The sequence below is a fragment of the Desmodus rotundus genome, chromosome 4 (genome assembly GCF_022682495.2).
Source record: "Desmodus rotundus isolate HL8 chromosome 4, HLdesRot8A.1, whole genome shotgun sequence".
NCBI lineage: Eukaryota > Metazoa > Chordata > Mammalia > Chiroptera > Phyllostomidae > Desmodus > Desmodus rotundus.
In genome coordinates, this window is record NC_071390.1 from 56,068,357 (window position 1) to 56,091,082 (window position 22,726).

At 45.0% G+C, this 22,726-nt stretch overlaps 1 protein-coding gene across 2 annotated transcripts in view; it reads right to left on the reverse strand.

Moving 5' to 3' along the window:
• Positions 1 to 5,490: 5,490 nt before the first annotated feature.
• The window catches only part of DLG5 (discs large MAGUK scaffold protein 5), a 121,009-nt gene continuing 103,773 nt past the window's right edge, over positions 5,491 to 22,726 (reverse strand). For both annotated transcript variants that reach the window (XM_024561430.3, XM_045195951.3), the window contains 5 exons: positions 11,250 to 11,393; positions 10,887 to 11,014; positions 9,514 to 9,623; positions 8,669 to 8,778; positions 5,491 to 7,235 (listed from right to left, as the gene is read on the reverse strand). In XM_024561430.3, the coding sequence (XP_024417198.2) occupies positions 7,132 to 7,235; positions 8,669 to 8,778; positions 9,514 to 9,623; positions 10,887 to 11,014; positions 11,250 to 11,393 (596 nt within the window). In that variant the 3' untranslated portion in view covers positions 5,491 to 7,131. The remainder of the gene's footprint in view (positions 7,236 to 8,668; positions 8,779 to 9,513; positions 9,624 to 10,886; positions 11,015 to 11,249; positions 11,394 to 22,726) is intronic.

The window sequence follows — 22,726 nt, forward strand, 5'->3', positions numbered from 1 at the left end:
ACAAAGATCTCAGAAAAATCCACACATCTGCCAGGGTGGGCAATGTAGTGAAAGTGCAGCAGATTCTGCTCCACTGGATAGATGGCTTGAATGCGTCAACCGAAGGTGGTCGTCGTCACCACCACCAGGAGTCCCCAATTTGTGGTGTGGTGAAGAGGGAAGCGTTATGCAATGCAAACATCTCAGTCATGATACAGCATAGCTCTAGCACAGCTCTAGCACAGCTCAAAAGTGTTACAGCTCAATTACCAAGCAGCACATCTATGAAACAGCACAGGTGTTAGGAGGCCCTGAGACCAGGCCCCTCTCCAACCAGACAGCTCTGCTCCACTCCGATCCTGCAAGACAACTTCAGTGTGTCAGCTCCAGCTGGGTAGATGTAGCCTTCAGTCTTAGGTGAAAAGGGAAAGTGCAATTCCAGAGCCAGAGGGGAGCTGGCTTGTATGGAGAGAACCCACTCCTGGTCCCTGATTGGTCTGTCCTCATGCAAATAAGCACTCAAAATCCTTGCAATTTGACTGGTCCAAAAGACACTGACTGTCCTGAATGGTAGGAATGGAGCTGCTCTAATTGGTCAGTGAAGAAGCTGATGGGAATATAGCTGTGCAGCTCTAATTGGATGGGGGAAAGCCTCAGTCCTATTGTTTGAAATCGGATTTCAGGAACTCATTTGTAAGGACCAACTCAAATGGCAAGAACACAGTGCAGGCAGGCAGTTCAATGCAGAAGCAGGCAGTTCAGTGCCAGCTTCTCTGTGAAGTGCCGTTTGCATGAGAGGCCACTGTGTAGAAATGGCTGCTAGGCTGTATTTTAAATTTGAGCCCAGTTAGTCACCAGGACTCCTCCTTAGTAGGTATATTCTTTCTCAGGGTCCACAAATGATGAAGATGAACAGGACTGCTCCACATTTGGCCTGTGAGTGGTAACTCTCCGGGAGTACTAACTCTCCTAGCAGACAGGAAGTGCGTTTACCCTCTGTGACGATGAAAACAGGACAGCTCTGATTAAGGTCTTAACTTACAATGACAGGAAAAGGAATGTGCAGTTTCTCCGCTAGACCATGGTGCTGATCCAAAGCGAATGGCCATCGATGGTGTCACTGCTCTCTGCTAGGCTGCCATTAGTTAGAACACAGCTATAGCAGCAAAGCTGCTTTTCTACATGGCAACTGCCGAAGCAAGAAGCAAGGATGACCCCACACCACTTTTACTTGCTGTTAAGTGAAAACAAACAGCAAATGGTGGCATTTTAGTAAACATATGCAAATATGCATGCAGTTAAGATGAAAAGAATAGCCCCACGCTTGCTGTAAATGATGAATCCACAAATATAGTCAAACTTCTTCAGCAAGGTATTGATGTCGTTTTCAAGATAAATATGGATGGACTGCAGAAAAATATGCTTTTGTTAGTGGTTTTTATTTTATTCGCCAACTAATTTCTGCATATAAAGGAGATCTAGAGTCTTCTCAGAGCAGCAATCTAGAAATGCGCATTAATGTGCAAAGCGTATCTTGAAGACTCACACAAAAGAGCTTAAGAATTGAGCAGAAGCTTTACTGACCTATTAGACTTTGGATACCCAAGACATTCACATTGTTCTTGAGGGGAAGAAACTGGAATTGAAACGCTCTCTTGAAACGGATACACTGCTGCTTTTACTGCAAGAATGTAAATAGCATGGCCGTTGTCTCATTTGGCGATGCTTCTCTCCCAAGTCTTGATTTGGAATCACTTGATGGCGTAAAACACTTCGTCAACCTTTTGTCACATTTATCTAATTTTGGTTATTCTCATGATGACACCTATTGCAAAATAGCAACCCATGGTAAATATGTTTAAGGAAGTGAAGATCAGGATTTAAAACAGTTTGAGAAATGTCAGTCAGTTAAGTTGAAAATCAGTAATTTCATGGTTGGTTACTCTACTAGATGTGAATGAAAGTGTGTCTTTAGCTCCTTGGAAGTACTTTTACTTAGCAAAGTAAAATTGTTGAAGAATTATCCGTTTCTAGACAGTGCCATTTATCTTTGATACAGAAATGATGCCACTTGGCTGTTGGTACACCATATTTCTACACACATCAGTAGAAACTTCACTAAAATGTACTTAAATATGCTCCAGATTGTCTCTATATATTTTTATCTTAAGTGTAGAGAATTGTAAATGGACAGATAGAATCAGAACTTAAATGATTATAAACGTTTTAAAATGCAGCTTGCATTTTCATGGTCTTTTTAGAAACATTCTGTCATTCTGACTAATGAGATTTATTTCAGAGCAGTATTTTGTTAAATAAACAATATACCAAATTCTGAATAACTATATAATTATGCTTGGTATTGAAAGTAAAATTAAACCTAAAACTCAGTCCTCTTAAAAGTGAACTTTTGAATTACTGTGTCAGAGATGAAAAATTGTATTTGCTTTTCTTTCGGATTTTGTGAATATAAACGTGTTGTTACAGAAGTTACAGGTGAATTTATTTAAAAATTATTTTAGAGTACATTATATTGGTTTTTACATACCAATTATATTCTTGAAGTGATTTTATTAAAATTACCTATAGTTTTATTAAAAAAAAGAAAAAAGAAAAGGCCAAGGTGACCCTGGCCCAGACTGTCATTTCCACGAGGCTTGTCTTGACATGAGCTCTCCAGAGTAGCAGGTAAGCATGAGAAGGGAAAGCAGCAGCCCCAGCCACCGACCCTATTTTTGCCAGACAGTGAGGCCCTGGTCTGTGGAAAATGCTGCCACCTGAACTGACTGTGTGGACCCCATGGTTCCAGGATTCCTTCAGGTCCCTGCTCATGGACCTTCTCAGAGGGGCTCTTGTAAATTCCTAGGGAAGCAGAAGTTCCCACAGAGCACAGTCCCTTTGCTGGCCAACTTTATCTAACTGTGGCAACGTAGTTCTTTCCCCACACAGCTAAATTTGTGCTTGATGCCCAGTGTTTTCAAAACTGAACACTACATGTTGTTTCCAAGTATCTCCAGTGGAGGTAAAAGCAGGAAAGCAAAGAATGATTAAACCACAAACCAGGACCTGGAGCATTGCCCCGATATGCGAAGGCTGTGGGCTTGATCGCCAGTCAGGGCACATACAAGAATCAACCAATGAATGCATGAATAAGTGGAACAACAAATCGGTGTTTCTCTCCCTCCACCCCCCACTGCTTCTCCCCTCCTCTCTAAAAAAAACAAACAAAAAAATTAAACCACAACTCAGTTAAGCACCTACTTTAGTGGAAAATGTGGAGAATTGATCTGGGTTGGACATAAGGTGGCTTCTAAGGTAGTGGTAGTGTTCTGCTCCTTCAAGACAATACATCCATCTTATTATTCTTTAGACAATACATGTATATGTGTTCTTCTGTATGCATGATGCATTTCACAGTTGAAAAAATATGTAAACTTGTAATAAACAGCAAGGAGAACTGAAGGGGGAACCATCCAGAGGCCAGAGACTACACTCTGGAAGGTACGAGCAGATGAAAGAGTGTGGACCGATGCGAGGAGCTCAGGGAAACTCGCGTGCTAGAATGCCAGTAGAAGGGGGCTGTGGAGGCCAGCGGCCCAAGGCCCAGACTTGGAGCCCTATCCCCCGTGAGAAGACTATCATTCCAATGCCAGCTGAGCTTCCCGAGGGTGAGTTAGTTATGCTTGCTCTGTGCCTCATTCCCTGCTTCCTCGGCTAGCATCCATGACCTGGGTAGCCCTCTGCCATGTCAACTTATTGCAAGTGAGCAACTCAGCTTCCCAGCACCAAACTGCCATTGGCCAACCACACTGCTCAGTCTCAAAGCTTTGTCTCAGAGCCACAGGCCCGAGGCTTTGGGCCAGCTGTTGGCTCCTAATCCAGACTCCTCCCGTTTCGGCTCCTAAGCATTAGGTGTCAAGCTTTCCTCCAGCCTCCTGAAGAGTCCCAGGTGTCAAGGCTCCCAGAGCTGGGGTTCTGCTTAGCCCCTGCAAGGCCAGGAGTGAAGCCAGCACAGATGTCAGCAGGAAGGGGCCTTAAAGACTACCTATTCATTGTAGTCTTTGGAGGTGCCAATGCTGAGGCCAAGAGAGAGCAATCTGACCAAAGCCTCCCAGCTGCAGTTAAAAGTCAGCTCTGCCCTCCCAGAATGATCTGAGCCTGCATGAGACAGACACCAACTTGGGGCAAAGACTCAGGTGGCAGTGCCCCCTCTACCCCAAATCCCACTCAGTCTCAGCCCGGTTTAGAGGCAAGCACGAATCTCCCCTCTTGGTGCTGCTTGGCAGTGTATCCCAGAGGGCCGCCCTGCACTCTGCAAGGCCTCAGTGCATCCAGAAAGTTTGTCATCTCGCAACTTAACTGGCCTTCCATTTTTAAAAGGTGTAGTGGATTTTTCCTTGTAATTATAAAACAAAGTTTCCCGTAGAAAACTTGGAAGATACAGAAACATTAAAAAAAATAAAATTACTCATAACGCCACAAGTGCAAACTCTTAAGGTTTGGGCAACATAATTGAGCTCTTTAAAGGAAACCGTTCCTGAAACAAGTGGTGTCCCCTACCCATTTACTCTGCAGGTGATAAAATCGATGCAGCAGCCACCCCCTCTGAGAACGGTGCTGAGTCTGGGCTCTCAAGGAGATGTGCGCAGCTCCATGGCTGGGTGCATACAGGTAGAGGGCTGTGCCCTGGGTTCCAGCCAGCTGCATGGGCCCCGCACAGCTCTCCAACTGCGGTGGTCACAGGTGAGGCTGAGCACAGATCTATACTGAAACCTGCAGGAAAGGACCAGGGAGACACCAACAGCAAGTCTGACCCCATGGGCTGGACCACCACAGCAGCAAGAGGCTTTTCCAGAACACTGCCCTCAAGCTTCTCCAAACAAAAACAGAAGAGGAGGGCTCTCCTGTGGCCCAGGCCACAGAGCATTCAACGAGGCCAGCCCTGGCCTCCTGACCACTTTTCCCAGCTCCCCAACCTCCTGGAACATGGGCTTCCAGGCCCAAGCAGGCTGCTCCGGAGAGCACTGCAATGCTGGGTGGTATTGCAACACAACCCCCTGGCAGCACTAGCCCTCCTCACCCTGGGCAGGGTCTTTCCCCCTAGCAGATGGGGCCCTGGCTGAGAACATTACAGGACCTCGTCCCCTTTGCTCTTCACGGCCCAGTCCAAACCTGCAGAACTGAATGTGAGCATCTAAGGGCAGGATCTGAAGCTTACACAAATCAGCCATCTGGTTGCAGCCACCCCCCTGGTCTGCTGAAGTGATGGATGGGTGGAAGGATGTACAGAAGGTTGCAGGGGAGAAGAGGAGGGGGTCAGAGAGAGACTGATGCAGCAGGTCAAAGGGGCTTCTGATTATCACCACAGCTGAAAAGAACCTCAGACATCAGCCAGTTCCAGTTACACGCTGCTGGGGAGGAAAGTCGTCGTAAATTTAGGAAAATTGGAGAACTGAGGGAGCAGGAAAAGATGGGAAACAAGCAAAATACAGGAACCCCCATCACAACAAGTTACAGAAATTGACCTTTATTTATTGTACTAAAGTCTGTTTAACTTTTGATACAAAGTAAGGTTTCAGTACAGAAAATCCCAGTCTGTCAGAACAGTACCTGTGCACACTGTACCATCACAGTCCCACTGCCTGCAGCTCAGAGCAACAGCCGGAGCGCATGTGAGTGAGACCTCCAGACAGCCTATAGCTTGTCTTAGTTGTCTGAGCTAGAAAACTTGTACCTGTAAAACAAGGGGCAGCACTGAGGACTGAAACGTGTCTCTTTTCGAACAACTGTGCAAGAAAATATATCCCTTTTTAAAAAATGTCAGTACGGCTAAACTACAATCTAGTGTCTAGAATTACAAAGCATAAAACGAAATCAAAGATTTCTTGCTAGTAAAATGAAATGTTAGGAACAGTATTAAAATATAGGTCCCACCCCACTGACACGTACACAGAGCCTGGCACAGTACCTATTACTAACAGGACGCACAGTTCAGGGAGGAACCACATCAAACCTTCAGGCAGAGACATCCGGCGTCTGAAGTGCAAAAAAACCAAAACCAAACAAATCTGAACGAAGACATCCTCACGGAGTACTTCTTGTTCATGTCGTGAGTGCTGCAGCCAAGACTAAAATATCCCATTCTCTCTTTACATTTTTGACAAGGACAACACTAATCATCAGGCTTCCCCGACGACTCGTAATTCAAAGCTTGAAACACTTTCCACACCCAAAAGAGCTGATGTGTCTGCCCCACTCTCCAGAGCTAAAGAAGCACCCTGCCAACGCTGCACCGATAAAGGCTGTCACTATTTACAGAACCGAAGGAGGACCCAAAGGCATGCGTGCATCAGCTTAACATCCTGCCCAGAACTAGTTGTCGTTGGGAACCCAAGAGGCTGCGATGGACAGACAGAATGCTGACGTGGTAAACGCAGATGGAGAAGAAATAAGAGGGTGTGGAAGGCAGGAGGGAAAGTCTGAGACGAGGTCGTAAGACTGCCAGTGTCGCCTTCCCTGCTGCTGGCGAGTCGGCCCCACAAAGGCACTGGTTCTGCCACCACAGATGGCTAGGCATCTGCAGTCACGACGTCCTTCCAGGAGAGATGACACTGAGGAGCAGAAAGTTTTTCAGAGCTCTGGTCCCACCAACAAGAACCTTCCAGAGCAAATCAGCCCCAATGAGGTTCCAGAGTTGTTTTGCTGAAAACAGGAACTAAACCAACACCAAAGCAACACAGGGATCGATAGAGGGCAGGGGCTGGGCACCGACAACATGGGCCGTTCAAGTAAACATAAACAACCAAATACTTAGAAAAGGCTTGTAAACGTGTGATATGAAAGGGTCTCTTTGCAGCATCTCTGATCAGCTGGCTAAAGAAAGGTTGGTGTCAAACCTCTCTATCAAAGTCTTTTGTGTTTTTTGTTTTGTCTTAAAGCACAGGTATGAGAGGAAGACAGTCTGCTGGGCTGGGCCTGGATCCCATCATCTACGGCCCTCTGTCTCAAAGGAGGTGCTTCTGGAGTCCTCGTTCGTGGATCCTTCCCCTTCGTGCTTATATACAGACAGACTCTATTTTCAGTCACTAAGGAGCTGAGCCAGGTATCGACACTGGCGGACAAGCAACAGTCGCTTCACAGCACGGCGTCCTCCTATAGCGGGCAGGCTGGGATCCACAGGACTTTATTTTGTTCTTGATTGACCAATGCCAAGATCTGAGTGCAAATGCTCGACAGGGCTCCTCCCTGGACGACCCCTGCAAAACAGTCCCAAACACACATGTCACCGAGCTCAGAGGAGGACCCCAGGTTTGAGGCAACTAAATGCATCCTTTACTCTTTCGGTTTCTCTGACTGTTTTGAGCCAGTGCCTCATTCCTGCCCCGTTCTCTTCCATCAGCAGGAAATTGGGGAGGAAAAAGAAATGAAGAGTTAACATAAATCACTTTGGCTTTGTATCTGTCTCTCTGGTCCACTGTTCAGTAGGATGCTAAAAACATAGGCTTAAATGAAAGCTGGTGCCAAATCCCCCTTGGCTTCCCCAGCCCCTGAAATGGGGTAACCAGGATTTAACTACCGGCGTCACACACAAGTATGTCTTGTCTCGTCACAGGGAGGCCAGCATATCAGAAAGCCATTTGAGGGTATGTTATGATGGTCTAATCAGCAGCAGAATTCTACAGGAAACAGGTGGGTTTAGCAGCTGGACAGCCCACGGACCAGAGAGGATCCCCAGCAAAGACAATGGCATGCTTCCATGTATGGCCCAGCCCTCAAAGGAGGCTTTTGACACCTCGAGTCCTGCAGACACGAGACCAAGGTGCTCGCTGTGCTCCAGGCAACGGCGCCTGCAGACAAAACAGGTCCCAGCTGCTTGCCACGAGGTGTGTGTACAGGAATTACCGGGAGTGTTTACAAATTACTATAGAAATGTGAGACTAATTGTATGTCTGCTGACTCTAATAAGAAGGCAAGGCTTCTATTTTGTAAGTTTTGGTGTTTTAAATTTTCATTTCTCTACCAACTTAAGTATTGGTCTGTGATGGACTGGAAATTAAAACACACACACAGACAGAAGCACCAAGGTTGGTTTTGAGAACAACTGTTGCCTGAGAAGCACCAATCTAGATCACAACACCCTCTACACGTTAATTAAAATGACTGTCCCCACCTCTCTGTGACCACAATGTTATTAACCCCCCTAAAGGGACAGGTTGAAAGCCACAGAGTCAAATGACAGCTAGGAACTGGAGCCATGCCTCTTTCGGTTTGCATCCTTACCAGAGACAGTAAGAACGCAACTTTTCTTCACCAAACCTCATGGTACAACTGGCCTGCCCTGGAGGGTGCTGGGGACGAGGGTCACAGCCACCACCACCATGCTGCCCCCTGGGAACACTGAAGCTATTATACAGGGCAGTGAGACTCACCTGCCACCTCACATGTAAAAAAATCTGGGTGAACAATGCCAGACCATGACCCAAAGCCAAATCAGTGAACTTTATACCTTTCAACCTATAACATTTCTGGCATTGCCCTGTGCCTACAGTCAGAATGCCCGTAATGCCAGTGCTTACATGGCATCCCCGGGCATCTGGAGAGCAGGGCTGTCACCACTTCTAAGAAGGATGTCTTTGGGACACGTGATTCCATCCCTGCGGCCTCCTGCTCCTCTCCAAGCCAGACCTACCTGTGAAGTACCTGCTGTACTCCTGTTCAATCTTCTGAGCTGTCTCAAACTGCTCCTTGGAATGCCTCTGAGTCACCTTGTCCTTCAGGTACAACGGATCTCTCTGTTCCCTGTAGGGACGTTCAGGGAACCAAGCTAAGTGTCTTGCTTCCCCAGGCCCTTTTCTTCCCTCCCTGTGTCCTGAGTCACAGGAATCTCTATTGCCTCAGGGGCCCAGTGTGCTCCCCTCATAAAGCACAGGAATAGCTTACAGACCCATGAGGAGTTCTGGGCCAAGGGGGGAGGTGGGCACCCCAGTGCATGCACACAGCAAGCAGACATCCCAGTAGCCCCTGAGAACAGAAGCTTAGAAGCACGAAAAAGCAAAATGGAGGGGGACCCTGACGAGCTGTTAGTCCAACCCATAGGGAAACCAAGGGTCAGTGAAAGCAAAGTCTTATCCAAGCCACAAGCCTGCTTCTGGCAGAGCTGGACCTGACCCAAGCCACCAAGTTCTGTGACCTTGCAAGCACCAAGCTGAGAGGCAGGAATGGGGGGTAGGGGTAGGGGCCAAAGGGGGTGCTTTACAGGCAAAACTGGAAACACTAGGCATTGTGGCAGCACCCAAACAGGGCAGAGGGGTGGTAGGGAGGGAGGGGCTGAGTTAGGCTAACACAGCCTGACTCTGAATGTGAAACAGCAGCTTGAAGTAGAAGGGTCATTCCCACATGGGCTGTCTGTTTCAAGGCAGACAGGTCTGTGGCATCTTCCACCCCCACCCAACACCCCATCCCTGCCACCTTAGACATTCGAGCCAGCAGCCCCCACCAGGCCCCAGGCTGACCCCCAAAGAGCCAGCCACCTACTTGATGTGCTTGGCGCTCTTGTAGTGGATGAAGATGACGATGGGGTAGATGTGCATGTGGTGCAGCCGCTCGATGGCGTGGGGGGCGATGTCCAGCAGACAGTGCCGGTTCTGAGGGGGACGGGTGGAGAGTGAGGGCCAGGGCAAGGCCTGGGGAGCTGGGCTTCAGAAATGCTGGAGCACTTCTGGGGATACCCTCCACCTTTCTCTGCCACCAATGGGCCCCACCTCTCACCTCAAACTGCTCTGCATGACTCCATAAACAAACACATAAAGTTCTACCCATGAACAAGGAGGCAAGACCTTCTTTTATGAAGACCACATGTGACAAACCACGGGGAAAGCTGAGCCCCAAAACTCTCTCCCCACAAGCTGTCAGCTCTGATGGGGTCAAGGCTGGGAGCCAGAGCTGAATGGAGTTTGACCGGCCAGCTGCAAACTTCCTTTCCTGCCTTTGCCCAAATATAGGGAACTTCTTAAAGCACTACCCAAGCCCAACTTTAGAAACCTTACTTTTGCCACACTGAGCAACTGAAAACTCGAGAACCTCAGCAGTGCCTGTGATGGGGAAGAGGACTGTCTGTCTTTGCAGGGCTGTGATAAATGTGTTCTGAGGTCCCCTGAGCCTCCAGAAGGAGTATGAGCCAAAGGAAGACCTTGGGCACCGTGTCTGTGGCTTTCCTTAGTCTCCAATTGCTCCAGGGAGGGGCCCCACCACCAGCAGGCTGACTTCCCAGGGCACCACTGACTGGAGCTCATGCTCTCTAACTCCACTTACAGCTCTAAGAAGCCACTCCCTCAGTTAAGAGGAGGAAAGCAAAGCCCAATGCCGTGGAGGGACAATCGAGAAGGACGGAGCCGAGAAGTGCCCACACCCTCAAGGGCTGCCTTTCCAACATGCCTTGTGGATGTCCCCACTTTTCCTCATGCTACCTGGCAAATGGACCCCAAAACGTTTGAGAGTCTAAAGATGCACAGCAGCAGCTCTTGGCCCTCTCAGGGGAGGGGACCCTGAGGGAAGCTGTGTGCCCCGTCCCTAGATAAGGCACACAGAATGCTCTCTGCACAGGTTCCACAGACGCAGCTGGGGCCCTGCTGTGGAACTCCCTGGGAGAGGCCCTTCTTAAGAGTTCAAAGCTCTCATCAGGGGCAGAAGAGGCCCGCAAACAGGGACTCCTACACTCCTCTCCCAGACTAGCTTCCTCTTCATGAAAGTGGAAGCACATAGAAGCATTGGAGGCAGACCCCAAGCAGGTTCATCTGGATGGGGGAGCTCAGTGGTCAGAGCTGCACAGAGCAGGGGACAAAAGCACAGGGTGGTCCAAGTCCAATGCTCAAACAGGTGCCAAACCCTCTGTCTGAAGCAACAGGTACCTTTTCTGTGATCTCCTTTATGGAAGCCACTGTGGTCACATCAAAATGGCCACTCCTCCGCTTGTAGTCCACAAACAGGCAGTCTTTGACACCTCGCTCGATGGCCTGCTGGGAGGCCTTCATCACCTCTGCAAAGCACAGACACAGGAATCAGGACACCCCGGTACTTGGCACTTTCTGGGGAAGAACTCTGTGCAGAGGGGCCATTAGGAGCCCAGTCCTGCTGTCCTGTCTTCCAGAGAAAGAACCAGATGCTACTCGCTGGTCTGACCCAAGTTAGGAGGACTCTGAAACACCATGGGATCCAGCCCCAGGACACAGTGGACATGGACACAGGGACAGGCATGGAGGGGGTCCCCTTACCAAGGGGGCATCTGCAGAACTTGCCAGGCGCCTCATTCACCAGCATTTCCTTCACCACATCCAATAAAGGCCCCAGAATCAGGACGGGCCTCAGGGAGGTACAGTCTACTTTCTGGACCCGCTGATAGGCAAGGCTCACCGAATCTGAGGGAGAGAGAGGGGCAGGGTCATGGGAACCCGCTTGGAGCAAAGGGAGGGGCAATAGCTGGGGACCCACCGCTCCCTGGTCTTGTTAACTCCAGGCAGGCCACAGCCAGGCAGAATGTCCCGCTCACCCAGTTTGCCTGGGAGTTACCCAGTTTTAGCACCAAGAGTTGAGAGTCTCACATCCTGGACATCATTCTGGAGTGATTTCACTCTTATACCTGCTCATCCCACACCCAGTACCAATTCCCTGCTCCCTAGAGAGGTGACCCCTCAGAGGTCAGCAGGTACAGCCTTCCCTGCAGGTAGTCGTTCATGCGACCCAGACCTGCCCAGTACAGTGAGCAGAGGTGGAGGTCCCACTTCCTCAACCCCTTTCCCATGGGCCAAAATGAACAGAACCAGGTGCTGTGAGCCAGCTCTGATCCTATAGATGAGGACAACCCTCAGGAAATGGCAGAGCACAAAACAAGGGGCCTGGGTCCCTGGATAACCCCTAGAACAGGGCTCTCTCTCTGGGACCACCCACCAGCTCAGACATGTACATGGCAGAAAAATCAGCTCCTTATCATACCTCAGTCACTGTCATTTGGTCTCAGTCTCAGCAGTCAGACGAATATCCTAGCTGATACATGTAGAATAATCTAGTCCTTGCAGGAGGTAATGGCCAAAGAACCAGCATGTGAACACTTGTAGGCCCCTTGGCATCAGTCACAGTGCTGGCATCTCAGAAATGCTTTTAAAAGTATAAAGAGCGGCCATCGGAGAACCAAGATGGCAGCATAGGTAGACACACTGCGCCTCCTCGCACAACCAGAACTGACAGAAAATCGAACGGCAAGGAAGTCCGACACCAAGGACATAAAAAAATAAACATTCATCCAGACCGGTAGGAGAGGGGGGAGATGGGCGGGGGGGGGGGGGGCAGGACTCAAGTTGCCGTGGCAGGACTGAGACTGGTGACTGAGACTGGCGGAGTGTGGGACGAATGGGGCCAGCAGTCTGACCACTAACAGACCCTGCAGCCCCACATTCGCACACAGATAAACCGGGATGAACAGCGGGGAGCGAAGCAGACTGCGTAACCCAGGGCTCCAGCGCGTGGAAATAAAGCCTCAAACTTCTGATTGAAAACACCGGTGGGGGTTGGGGCGGCAGCAGGAGAGACTCCCAGCCTCACAGGAGAGGACGCTGGAGAGACCCACAGGGGCCCAGAGTGTGCACAAGCCCACCCACTTGGGAACCAGCACCAGAGGGGCCCAATTTGATTGTGGGTAGTGGAGGGAGTGACAGCAACCCGGTGGAGAGTGGAGCGGGCGCCACTGCTCCCTCTCAGCCCCTCCCTCAAGTATAGCGTCACAGCGCAGCGACCAGCGTTACCCCACCCCAGGGAACACCTAAAGCTCCTCCCCTTTCAGTAACAGGCGCACCAAGACAAAAAAAAAAAAAATGGCCCAAATGACAGAACATTTCAAAGCCCCAGAAATAATTCAACTAAGCAGCTAACAGATAGCCAATCTATCAGATGCACAGTTCAAAACGCTGGTAATAAGGACGCCCACAGAATTGGTTGAATTTGGTCGAAAACTAGATGAAAAAATGAAGGCTATGCTAAGAGAGACAAAGCAAAATGTACAGGGAACCAATAGTGATGCGAAGGAAACTGGGACTCAAATCAATGGTGTGGACCAGAAGGAAGAAAGAAACATCCAACCAGAAAAGAATGAAGAAACAAGAATTTGGAAAAATGAGGAGAGGCTCAGGAACCTCCATCTTTAAATGTTCCAACATCCGAATTATAGGGGTGCCAGAAGGAGAAGAGGAAGAACAAAAAATTTGAAAACTTTTTTGAACAAATAATGAAGGAGAACTTCCCTTATCTGCCAAAGGAAATAAGACTTCCAGGAAGTCCAGGAAGCTCAGAGAATCCCAAAGAAGCTGGACCCCAAGGAGGAACACACCAAGGCACATCATAATTACATTACCTAAGATTAAGCAGAAGGAGAGAATCTTAGAAGCAGCAAGAGAAAAGGACACAGTTACCTCCAAAAGAATTCCCATAAGACTGTCAGCTGATTTCTCCAAAGAGACCTTACAGGCAAGAAGGGGCTGGAAAGAAGTATTCCAGGTCATGAAAGGCAAGGACCTACATCCAAGATTACTGTATCCAGCAAAGCTATCATTTAGAATGGAAGGGAAGATAAAGTGCTTCTCAGAGAAGGTCAAGTTAAAGGAGTTCATCATCACCAAGCCCTTATTATATGAAATGTTGAAGGGAGTTACCTAAGAAAAAGAAGATCAAAAATAGGAACAGTAAAAATGACAGCAAACTCACAGTTATTACCAACCACACCGAAGACAAAAACAAAAGCAAACTAAGCAAACAACTAGAACAGGAACAGAACCACAGAAATGGAGATCACATGGAGGGTTATCAATAGTGGAGCAGGAAGGGGAGAGTGGGGGGAAAGGTACAAAGAATAAGTAGCATAGATGATAGGTGGAAAATAGACAGGGGGAGGTTAAGAATAGTGTAGGAAATGTAGAAGCCAAAGAACTTATAAGTATGACCCATGAACATGAACTATAGGGAGGGAATGTGAGAGGGAGGGGGTGGGCAGGATGGAGTGGAGTGAGGCGGGGGAATGGGACAACTGTAATAGCATAATCAATAAATATATTTAAAAAAAAAAAGTATAAAGAGCACAGTCCTTGCCATTACTAAGCTGCTCTAACCAGTGTCATAAGACAGCACCATGTGACAAGACAACCACACAAGAGCTGCCCAACAACTCCAGGCAACAGAACAAGCAACCTGGGAATGGGACGGGATTAAACGAACACTGTGTTGGACTGGACGATGAAGAGACATGGGGAAGGCCCAGGAGGGAGGTGGGATAGGAGCTGTTCCTCAGGCAGAGGATGGCAAGACAGTGGGTGATGGTGATGGTGGGGACAGAGCTGAGATGAGGGGGTGGAGACTAAGGGGGGCTTGTGAGAAAGGGTCAAGGAGAGGCTCAGGCTGGAAGATGTGAACACAGCTGTACATCAAAGTGAAACCAGGAGATGAGGAAAGAGGCGTCAGAAGTGTGGCTTTAATTGAACACAGCACAGTGAAAGGTACAGCCTCAGCTCTACAAAGACCTTAAACACGGTAAACGACCTTCCTGTTGGCCGCTCTGTGGAAGAGACTCTGAGACTAGTTCAGGCTTTCCAGTTCACTGACAAACATAGGAAGTGTGCCCAGCTGGTTGGAAACCTGGCAGTGATACCACCAAGCCTGATGTCCACAAGAGCAAAGAATATTTCTCTAGGCAGAAGTGAGCACTAGGCCATTACAGGGTCAGGGCAGCAGTGTGCAGCCATGAGAACAACACCTCTCTTTTACCATTGTCATGCTTAAAACACAAGATCTTAGATTTAGGCCAGATGTGGTCTGGGCAAAACAGGCCTTTTCTGCAGGGTCTGGGGAGGCCAGTCTTTCTTTTTCTGGAGGAAATGCCTGAACTTATGGAGGCCAACTGATGTGTACAGTAGTGGGACATCACCTTTCATGTTGTGTAGTTTCTATTAAACTTGAACTGACAAAAAAGAATGAAATCATAAAAAGCACCTTCTCTGACCACAATGAGATGAAACAAGAAATCAATAGCAGAAACAAAATCCACAAACATGTGGAAATTATTATGTTTTGAACATGTGGAAATTAAACAATTCTCTTTTTAACAACCAATGACTTAAAGAAAAAATTACAAGGAAATTTAAAAAAACATCTGGAGACAAATGAAACTGAAAACAAAGCATACAAACCAACACTCTGCAGCAAAAACAGTACTAAGAGGGTAAGTATAAAGCAATAAATGTTAACACTGAAAAAGTAGAAAGATCTTAAACCAACAAACTAACTTTACACACTTTAAAGAACCAGGAAAAGAACATATTAAACCCAAAGTTAGCAGAAGGAAGGAAATAATAAAGAGCAGAGATAAATTAAATACTGAATAGAAAAACAATTAGAAAAAAATCAATGAAACCAAGAGTTAACTTTTTGAAAAGATCAACAAAATTGACAAACTCATAGCTAGACTAATGAAGAAAAAGAAGACACAAATAACTAAAATTAGAAACGAACGAGGGTACATTACAACAAACTTCATGTAAATAAAAAAGATTAAAAGAAACTATTATACTAGGAACAATTATATGTCAACAAATTGGATAACCTAGAAATCATGAAATATTCCTAAAAACATACAACCTATCAAGACTGGATCATGAAGAAATAAAATATCTGAACAAACCTGTAACAAGAAAATTGGAATGGTAATCAAAAAACTTCCCAATAAAGAAATGCCCAGGACTAGATGGTTTCACTACAGAATTCTACCAAACATTTAAAGAAGAATTAACACTAGTCTCCTCAAACTTTTCCAAAGAATTTACAAGGAAGGAAAACTTCCAAACTTATTCTGCAAGTTTACTCTGATTAAGTTGCTGACAAAACCAGAAAAAGACACAAGAAAAGGAAACTGCAGACCAATAATATCCCAGACGATATTGATACAAGAACCCAAACAAAATACTAGCAAACTTAACAGTAATATTAAAAGGATTATACACCATGACCACATGGGATTTATACCTGGAATGCAAGGATGGTTCAATGTAGAAACACCTATCAGTGTAATACAACACATTAACAAAATGAAGACAAAACCCACAATATCATCTCAGTTGATGCAAAAAAATCTGTTAAAACGCCACACCCTTTTACAACAAAAAACACTCAGCAAACTAGGAATAGAAGGAAACTTACCTCAATGTAATAAACGCCACATATGAAAAGCCCACAGCAAACATTATACCCAATGGCAAAAGTCTGAAAGCTTTCCCTCTAAGATCAGGAACAAGGCAAGGATGCTCACTACCACCACTACTATCCAACATAGTACTGGAAATCTCAGCCAAAGCAATTAGACAAGAAAAGGAAATAAAAGGCATCCAAATTAGAAAACAAGTAAAATTATCTGTTCACAGATGATGTGATCTTTTACGTTGAAAACCCTAAAGTATGTTTAAAAAACTGTCACAACAAATAAACAATGTTAGCAAGGTTTCAGTATAAAAAATCAACATACAAAAAATCAGTTGCATTTCTATAAGTAACAATGATCAATCCAAAAAGGAAATTAACAAGCCCATTTACTACAGCATCAAAAACCAAAATAGGAATAAACCTAACCAAGGAAGTGAAAGACTTGTACTGAAAACTACAAAACATTGCAAAAAGAAATCAAAGAAAATACAAATAAATGGAAAGACATTTTATGCTCATGGTGTAGAAGATTCAATATTGTTAAACTGTCCATACTACCCAAATCAACCTATACATTCAACCCTATCAAAATTCCAGTGGATTTTTTTTTTTTTTGCAGAAATATAAAAAAACACCCTAATATTCATATGGACTCTCAAGGAACCCTTAGTAATCAAAAAAATCTTAAAAAGAACAAAGCTGAAGGTCTCATACTTCTTGATTTCAAGACATACTACAGTTGACCTTTAAACAACATAGGGATTAGAGGTGCTAACCCCCCCAATGCATCACAGTTAAAAATTCACGTATAACTCTTACTCACCCAAAACTTACTTACAGTTGTCCCTCTGTATCTGTGGCGTACTGGTTCTAGTACACCCTATAGATACCGAAATCCACATATGCTCAAGTGCCATATATAAAATGGCACAGAACACTCCCAAACTGCGGACTGAAAATTCTGTCTTCAACCCATGGTTGACTGAGTCCACGGATATGAAACCTGGGTGTATGGAGGGTCAACTGTATGATTATGAAAAAAACTTGCATATAAGTGGACCCATGCAGTTCAAAACTGTGAAGTCCAAGGGTCAACTGTACAAAGCAACAGTAATCAAAGACAGTGAGGTAATAGTATAGAAACATATATGTGGACCAATAGAAGAGCATTAAGAACCCAGAAATAAACCCTTGTAAAAATGGCCAAGTGATTTTTGCTAAGGGTACCAAGATTATACCAATGGGGAAATGAAGACTCTGGTATCTACATGCAAAAGAATAAAACTGGACCCTTATCATACACCATATACTAAAATTAACACCAAATGGAAGAAAACATAGAGGAAAAGCTTTATGACATTGGTATGGGCAATGATTTCTTAGACATGACACCAAAAACACAGGCAAAAAAATAAAATAGATAAATGAAACTACATCAAATTTTAAAACTTTTGTGTGTTACAGTAAATAATCTATAAAAAAGTAAAAAAACAATCTATAAAATAGGAGAATATATCAGCAAATCATATATATCTAACAGGGGTTAATATCCAGAATTTATAAGATACTTCTAGAACTCAACAACAACAACAACAAAATTTAAAAAACAGGTGAAGGATTTGAGTAGACAATTCTCCAAAAAAAGGATATATAAATGGCCAAGTATATGAAAAGATAATCAATGTTACTAATTAGGAGGAATGCAAATCAAAACTACATTGAGATACCACCTTACACCACATTAGGATAGCTACTACCAAAAGAATGAAAAATAACAAGTATTAGCAAGAATGTAGAGAAAGTGGAACCCTTGTGTACTGCTGGTGGTAAAGGAAAACGGTACAGCCACTACAGAAAACAATATAGTGCTTCCTCAAAAAAATTAAAAACAGGATCACCATGTGATCCAGCAATTCCACTTATGGGTATACAGACAAAAGAATTCAAAGCAGGATCTCAAAGAATTATTTGTACACCCATGTTCATCCAGCATTATTCACAACAGCCAAGCGGCAGAAGCAATCTGAATGTCCAGTGACAGATGACTGGATAAAGAAAATGTGGTAGACAGCCAATGGACTGTTATGCAGCCTTGAAAAATGGAGGAAATCCTGTCACATGCTACAAAATGGATGAACCTCAAGAAAATTTTGCTAAGCTGAAGATAGAGGAATAAGGAGATACACTTTGCCTCCTCACTCAACTAAAAAGACAACAAAAAATTTAAAAACAAAAAATAACCGGAACTGCCAGAAAGTCAAACTGTATGGAAGTCCGACAGCCAAGGAGTTAAAGAAGAAACATTCATTCAGACAGGTAGGAGGGGCAGAGACAGGCAGCAGGGGCAGAGAGGACCCAGAGCAAGACAGAGGCTGGTGGACCACAACAGGCAAGGTGGCTGCTGGTGGGCCAGGTGGTCCCACATTTGCATGAGGATAACCAGGAAGAACAACTGGGGAACCAGATAGACCATGTAACTCAGGGTTCTAGTGCAAGGAAATAAAACCTCAAAACCTTTGACACTAAAGACCTGTGAGAGTTGAGGCAGCAGGAGAAACTCCCAGCCTCATAGGAGAGTTCGTTGGAGAGACCCACAGGGGCCTAGATAATACACAAACCAATCCACCTTGGAATCAGCACCAGAAGGGCCCAATTTGCTTGTGGGCAGTGGCAGAAGTGACTGAAAGCCAGTGGAGAGCCGAGCAAGTAGCATTGTTCCCTCTCAGACCCCTCCCCCACACACAGCACCACAATGCAGCACCAAGGTTTGCCCTACCCTCGCAAAGACCTAAGGCTCTGCCCCTTACAACATAACAGGCACACCGAGACCAAAAAATAATATGGTCCAAATGAAAGAACTGATCAAAGCTCCAAAAATAGAGCTAAGCAACAAAGAAATAGACAACCTATCAGATGCAGAGTTCAAAACACTGGTATCAGGATGCTCACAGATATGGTTGAGTATGGTCACAAAATGGAAAAAAAAGTGAAGGCTATGCAAAGTGAAATGAAGAGAAATGTATAGGGAACCAACAGTGAAGGGAAGGAAATTGGGACTCAAATCAACGGTTTGGAGCAGAAGGAAGAAATAAACAGTCAACCAGAAGAGAATGAAGAAACAAGAATTCAAAAAAAAAAAGGAGATGCTTAGGAACCTCTGGGACAACTTTAAGTGTTCCAATATCCAAATCAGAGGGGTGCCAGAGGAGAAGGGGAAGAGCAAGAAATTGAAAAATAATCTGAAAACATAATGAGGAGAACTTCCCCAATCTGGCAAAGGAAGTAGATTTCCAGGAAGCCCACGAAGCTCACAGAGTCCCAAAGAAGCTGGACCCAAGGAAGCACACACCAAGGCACATCATAATTACATTCCCCAAGATTAAAGATAAGGAGAGAATCTTAAAAGCAGCAAGAGAAAAGGAGGCAGTTACCTACAAAGGAGTGCCCATAAGACTATCAGCTGATTTCTCCAAAGAAATATTACAGGCAAGAAGGGGCTGGAAAAAAGTATTCAAAGTCATGAAAGGCAAGGACCTACATGCAAGATTACTCTAGCCAGCAAAGCTATCTTTTAGAATGGAAGGGCAGATAAAGTGCTTCCAAGATAAGGTCAAGTTAGAGTTCATCACCACCAAGGCTTTATTATATGAAATGTTACAGGGACTTATCTAAGAAAAAGAAGAAGATCAAAACTATGAACAGTAAAATGACAACAAACTCGCAGCTACCAACAACTGGACCTAAAAACAAATACAAAAATGAACTAAGCAAACAACTAGAACAGGTACAGAATCACAGAAATGGAGATCACATGGAGGGTTATCAGTGGGGAGTGGGAGGGAGAGAATGGGGGAAAAGGTACAGGGAATAAGAAGCATAAATGGTAGGTACAAAATAGACAGGGAGAGGTTAAGAATAGTATAGGAAATGGAGAAGCCGAAGAAGTTATATGTATGACTGACCTACGGACATGAACTGATCAGGTGCGGAATATGGGTTGGAGGGGGGTGCTAGGCAAAGGGAATTAAAGGGGGGAAAACGGGACAATTGCAATAGCATAATCAATAAAATATATTTTAAAATGAAAAAACGAGAAAATTTTGCTATGTATAAGCCTGTCACAAAAGGACAAATCCTGTATTATTCCATTCACATGAAATATCTAAAGTAGTCAAAATTATAGAAACAGAAAAAGGTGGCATGGTTGTCAAGAGTGGTGGGGAGACAGGAGGGGACTTAGTGTTTAGTGTGTATAAAGTTGCAGTTTTGCAAGAAAAAGTTCTAGAGATCTGTTGCACAACAATGCAAATATATTTAACGCTACAGAACTGGATACTTAAAAATGGTTAAGATGGTAGATTCAGTGATATGTGTTTTTACCACAAAAATATCAACTGGAAACTAAAACTAAAATATGCAATTTCTGAAATAAGAACATACTGGACACAACAGAAGATGCACTGAAAAACAGGAAAGAGGTCGGTAGAAAGTATCCAGGCTTCACAGGAAAAAAAAAAAAAACCAAAGATGGGAAACATAGGGGGGAATGTAAAACACATACGGGATATGGTCAAAGAAGTAAGTAAGATATAGAAAGAGAGGAAAAAAGAGCACAGAAGTAGTTTTAAGGAAACAATGGTCAGGCATTTTCCAAACTGACACAATTTTCCAAACTGTGAATATATGGGCACTTTCCATACCTATATTATACTTGAATAAAATGAAAAAAAAAGTTAGTCACTGTGGGTTAAAAACAAACCCACATGCTACTTGTAAGAGACATTTAAATATAAAGCTACAGAAAAGTTTAAAGCAAAAAGATACAAAAAGATGAACCGTGCAAACACTAACCAAAAGAAAACAGGTATAACAGTGACATCAGACAAAATAGACTTTAAGGCAAGAAACTTTCCTAAAAGAAGTACATTTCATGATTATAAGAGGCTCAATTTACTGGAAGATATAATAATTCAAAAGATGTATGCAACTAAAGACAATTTCAAGAAACAACTGACAAACTGAAAGGAAAAATAGACAAATGGCTATTTTTCAAAGATATGTCCATTGAACATACAAAAATGCACCAGAGATGGTGTCTATGGGAGAAGGGAAGGGGGAATGCGAAAGTGGAGATCAAAGAAATAAAAGAAGGAAAGAAATAAAAAATTAACTAAGCGAGAAACCTTGCCATAATTAAGAGGTTAGCAGACTTCATCTGCGAAGGGCAAGACAGTAAATATTTTAGGTGTTAAAGGCCAAAAGGCAAAATCAAGCAACTATTATTGCCAAAAGGCTGCCATTTTTACATTTTACAATGTCAGAACTTATTCTTAGCATGCAGCATATAAAAACAGGCAGTGGACTCTGTTGGCTCGGTTGGCTGGATGTCAATCCACAACCTGAAAGGTCGCCAGTTTGGTTCCTGGTCAGGGCACATGCCTGCTGGGTTGGAGGTTTGGTCCCCGGTCTGGGTGTATGCTAGACGCAGCTGACCAATGTTTCTCTCTCACATCAATGTTTCTCTCTCTCTTCCTCCTTCCCTTCCCTTTTTTCTAAAAAATAAATAAAATCTTTGAAAACAGTCAGTGGGCCACATTTGGCCCAGGGGCTGTGGTATGCCAACACTTGTCCTGACTCAGGTGACAGTGAACCATGAAAAAGGTAGGTATCACTCAACTCACTATGACAAAGGCCTTAATTTTAAAAATAAGGAAGGAGCCCTGGCCATTGTGGCTCAGTGGATTGAGCGCTGGCCTGCAAACAGAGAGGTCACAGGTTCGATTCCCAGTCAGGGCACATGCTTGGGTTGCGGGGGGTATGCAAGAGGCAGCTGATCGATGTTCCTCTCACACATCAATGTTTCTCTCCCTCTCTCCCTCCTTTCCTCTGGCTCTAAAAACAAACAAATAAAATCTTTAAAAAAATAAAAATAAGGGAGGAAGGGAGGGAAAGAAGAAACAGGCTGTCCTACCTCTGATGCTCATTGCCACCTCCACACCCAGAAAGGTGCACATTCTAGGACAGTGGACACATACCAGGGTCTGAACAGCAAATTTCACAAGCACCTCCTGCTTTGTAGGACAAATACACCCTTTCCTCAATGGCAATCTGCCAGGGGATGTCTCACTCCCTCACATGCAACTCCAGGCCTGGGTCAGCACCTGGCCCTGGGAAGATCTTATAAAAATCATTAACAGATACAAACGTGAGGCCAGAAAAGGGCAGAGATCTGCAGAGACTGGTGGTCCTTGGTCACCTCCGAGTAGCCTATAATAAGCCCCCACAAAAAACTAGAAGCAGCACATTGAGCATTTTGCCCACTTAATACCTGTCCTTCCTTACTAACAGAACCTGCATTACAGGCTAGCAATGTGCCTTTTCAGCTTTCTTGCACATGTGAGTAGAAATTGCAGGGTGGGGCTTCTGGGTGGGCTATTTAAAGAGGCACATTCAGCTAAGGCAGATTTTGCCTTGCCCCTTCCTTCTTCCTGCTGTTGGAACCTGGACAGGATGGTTG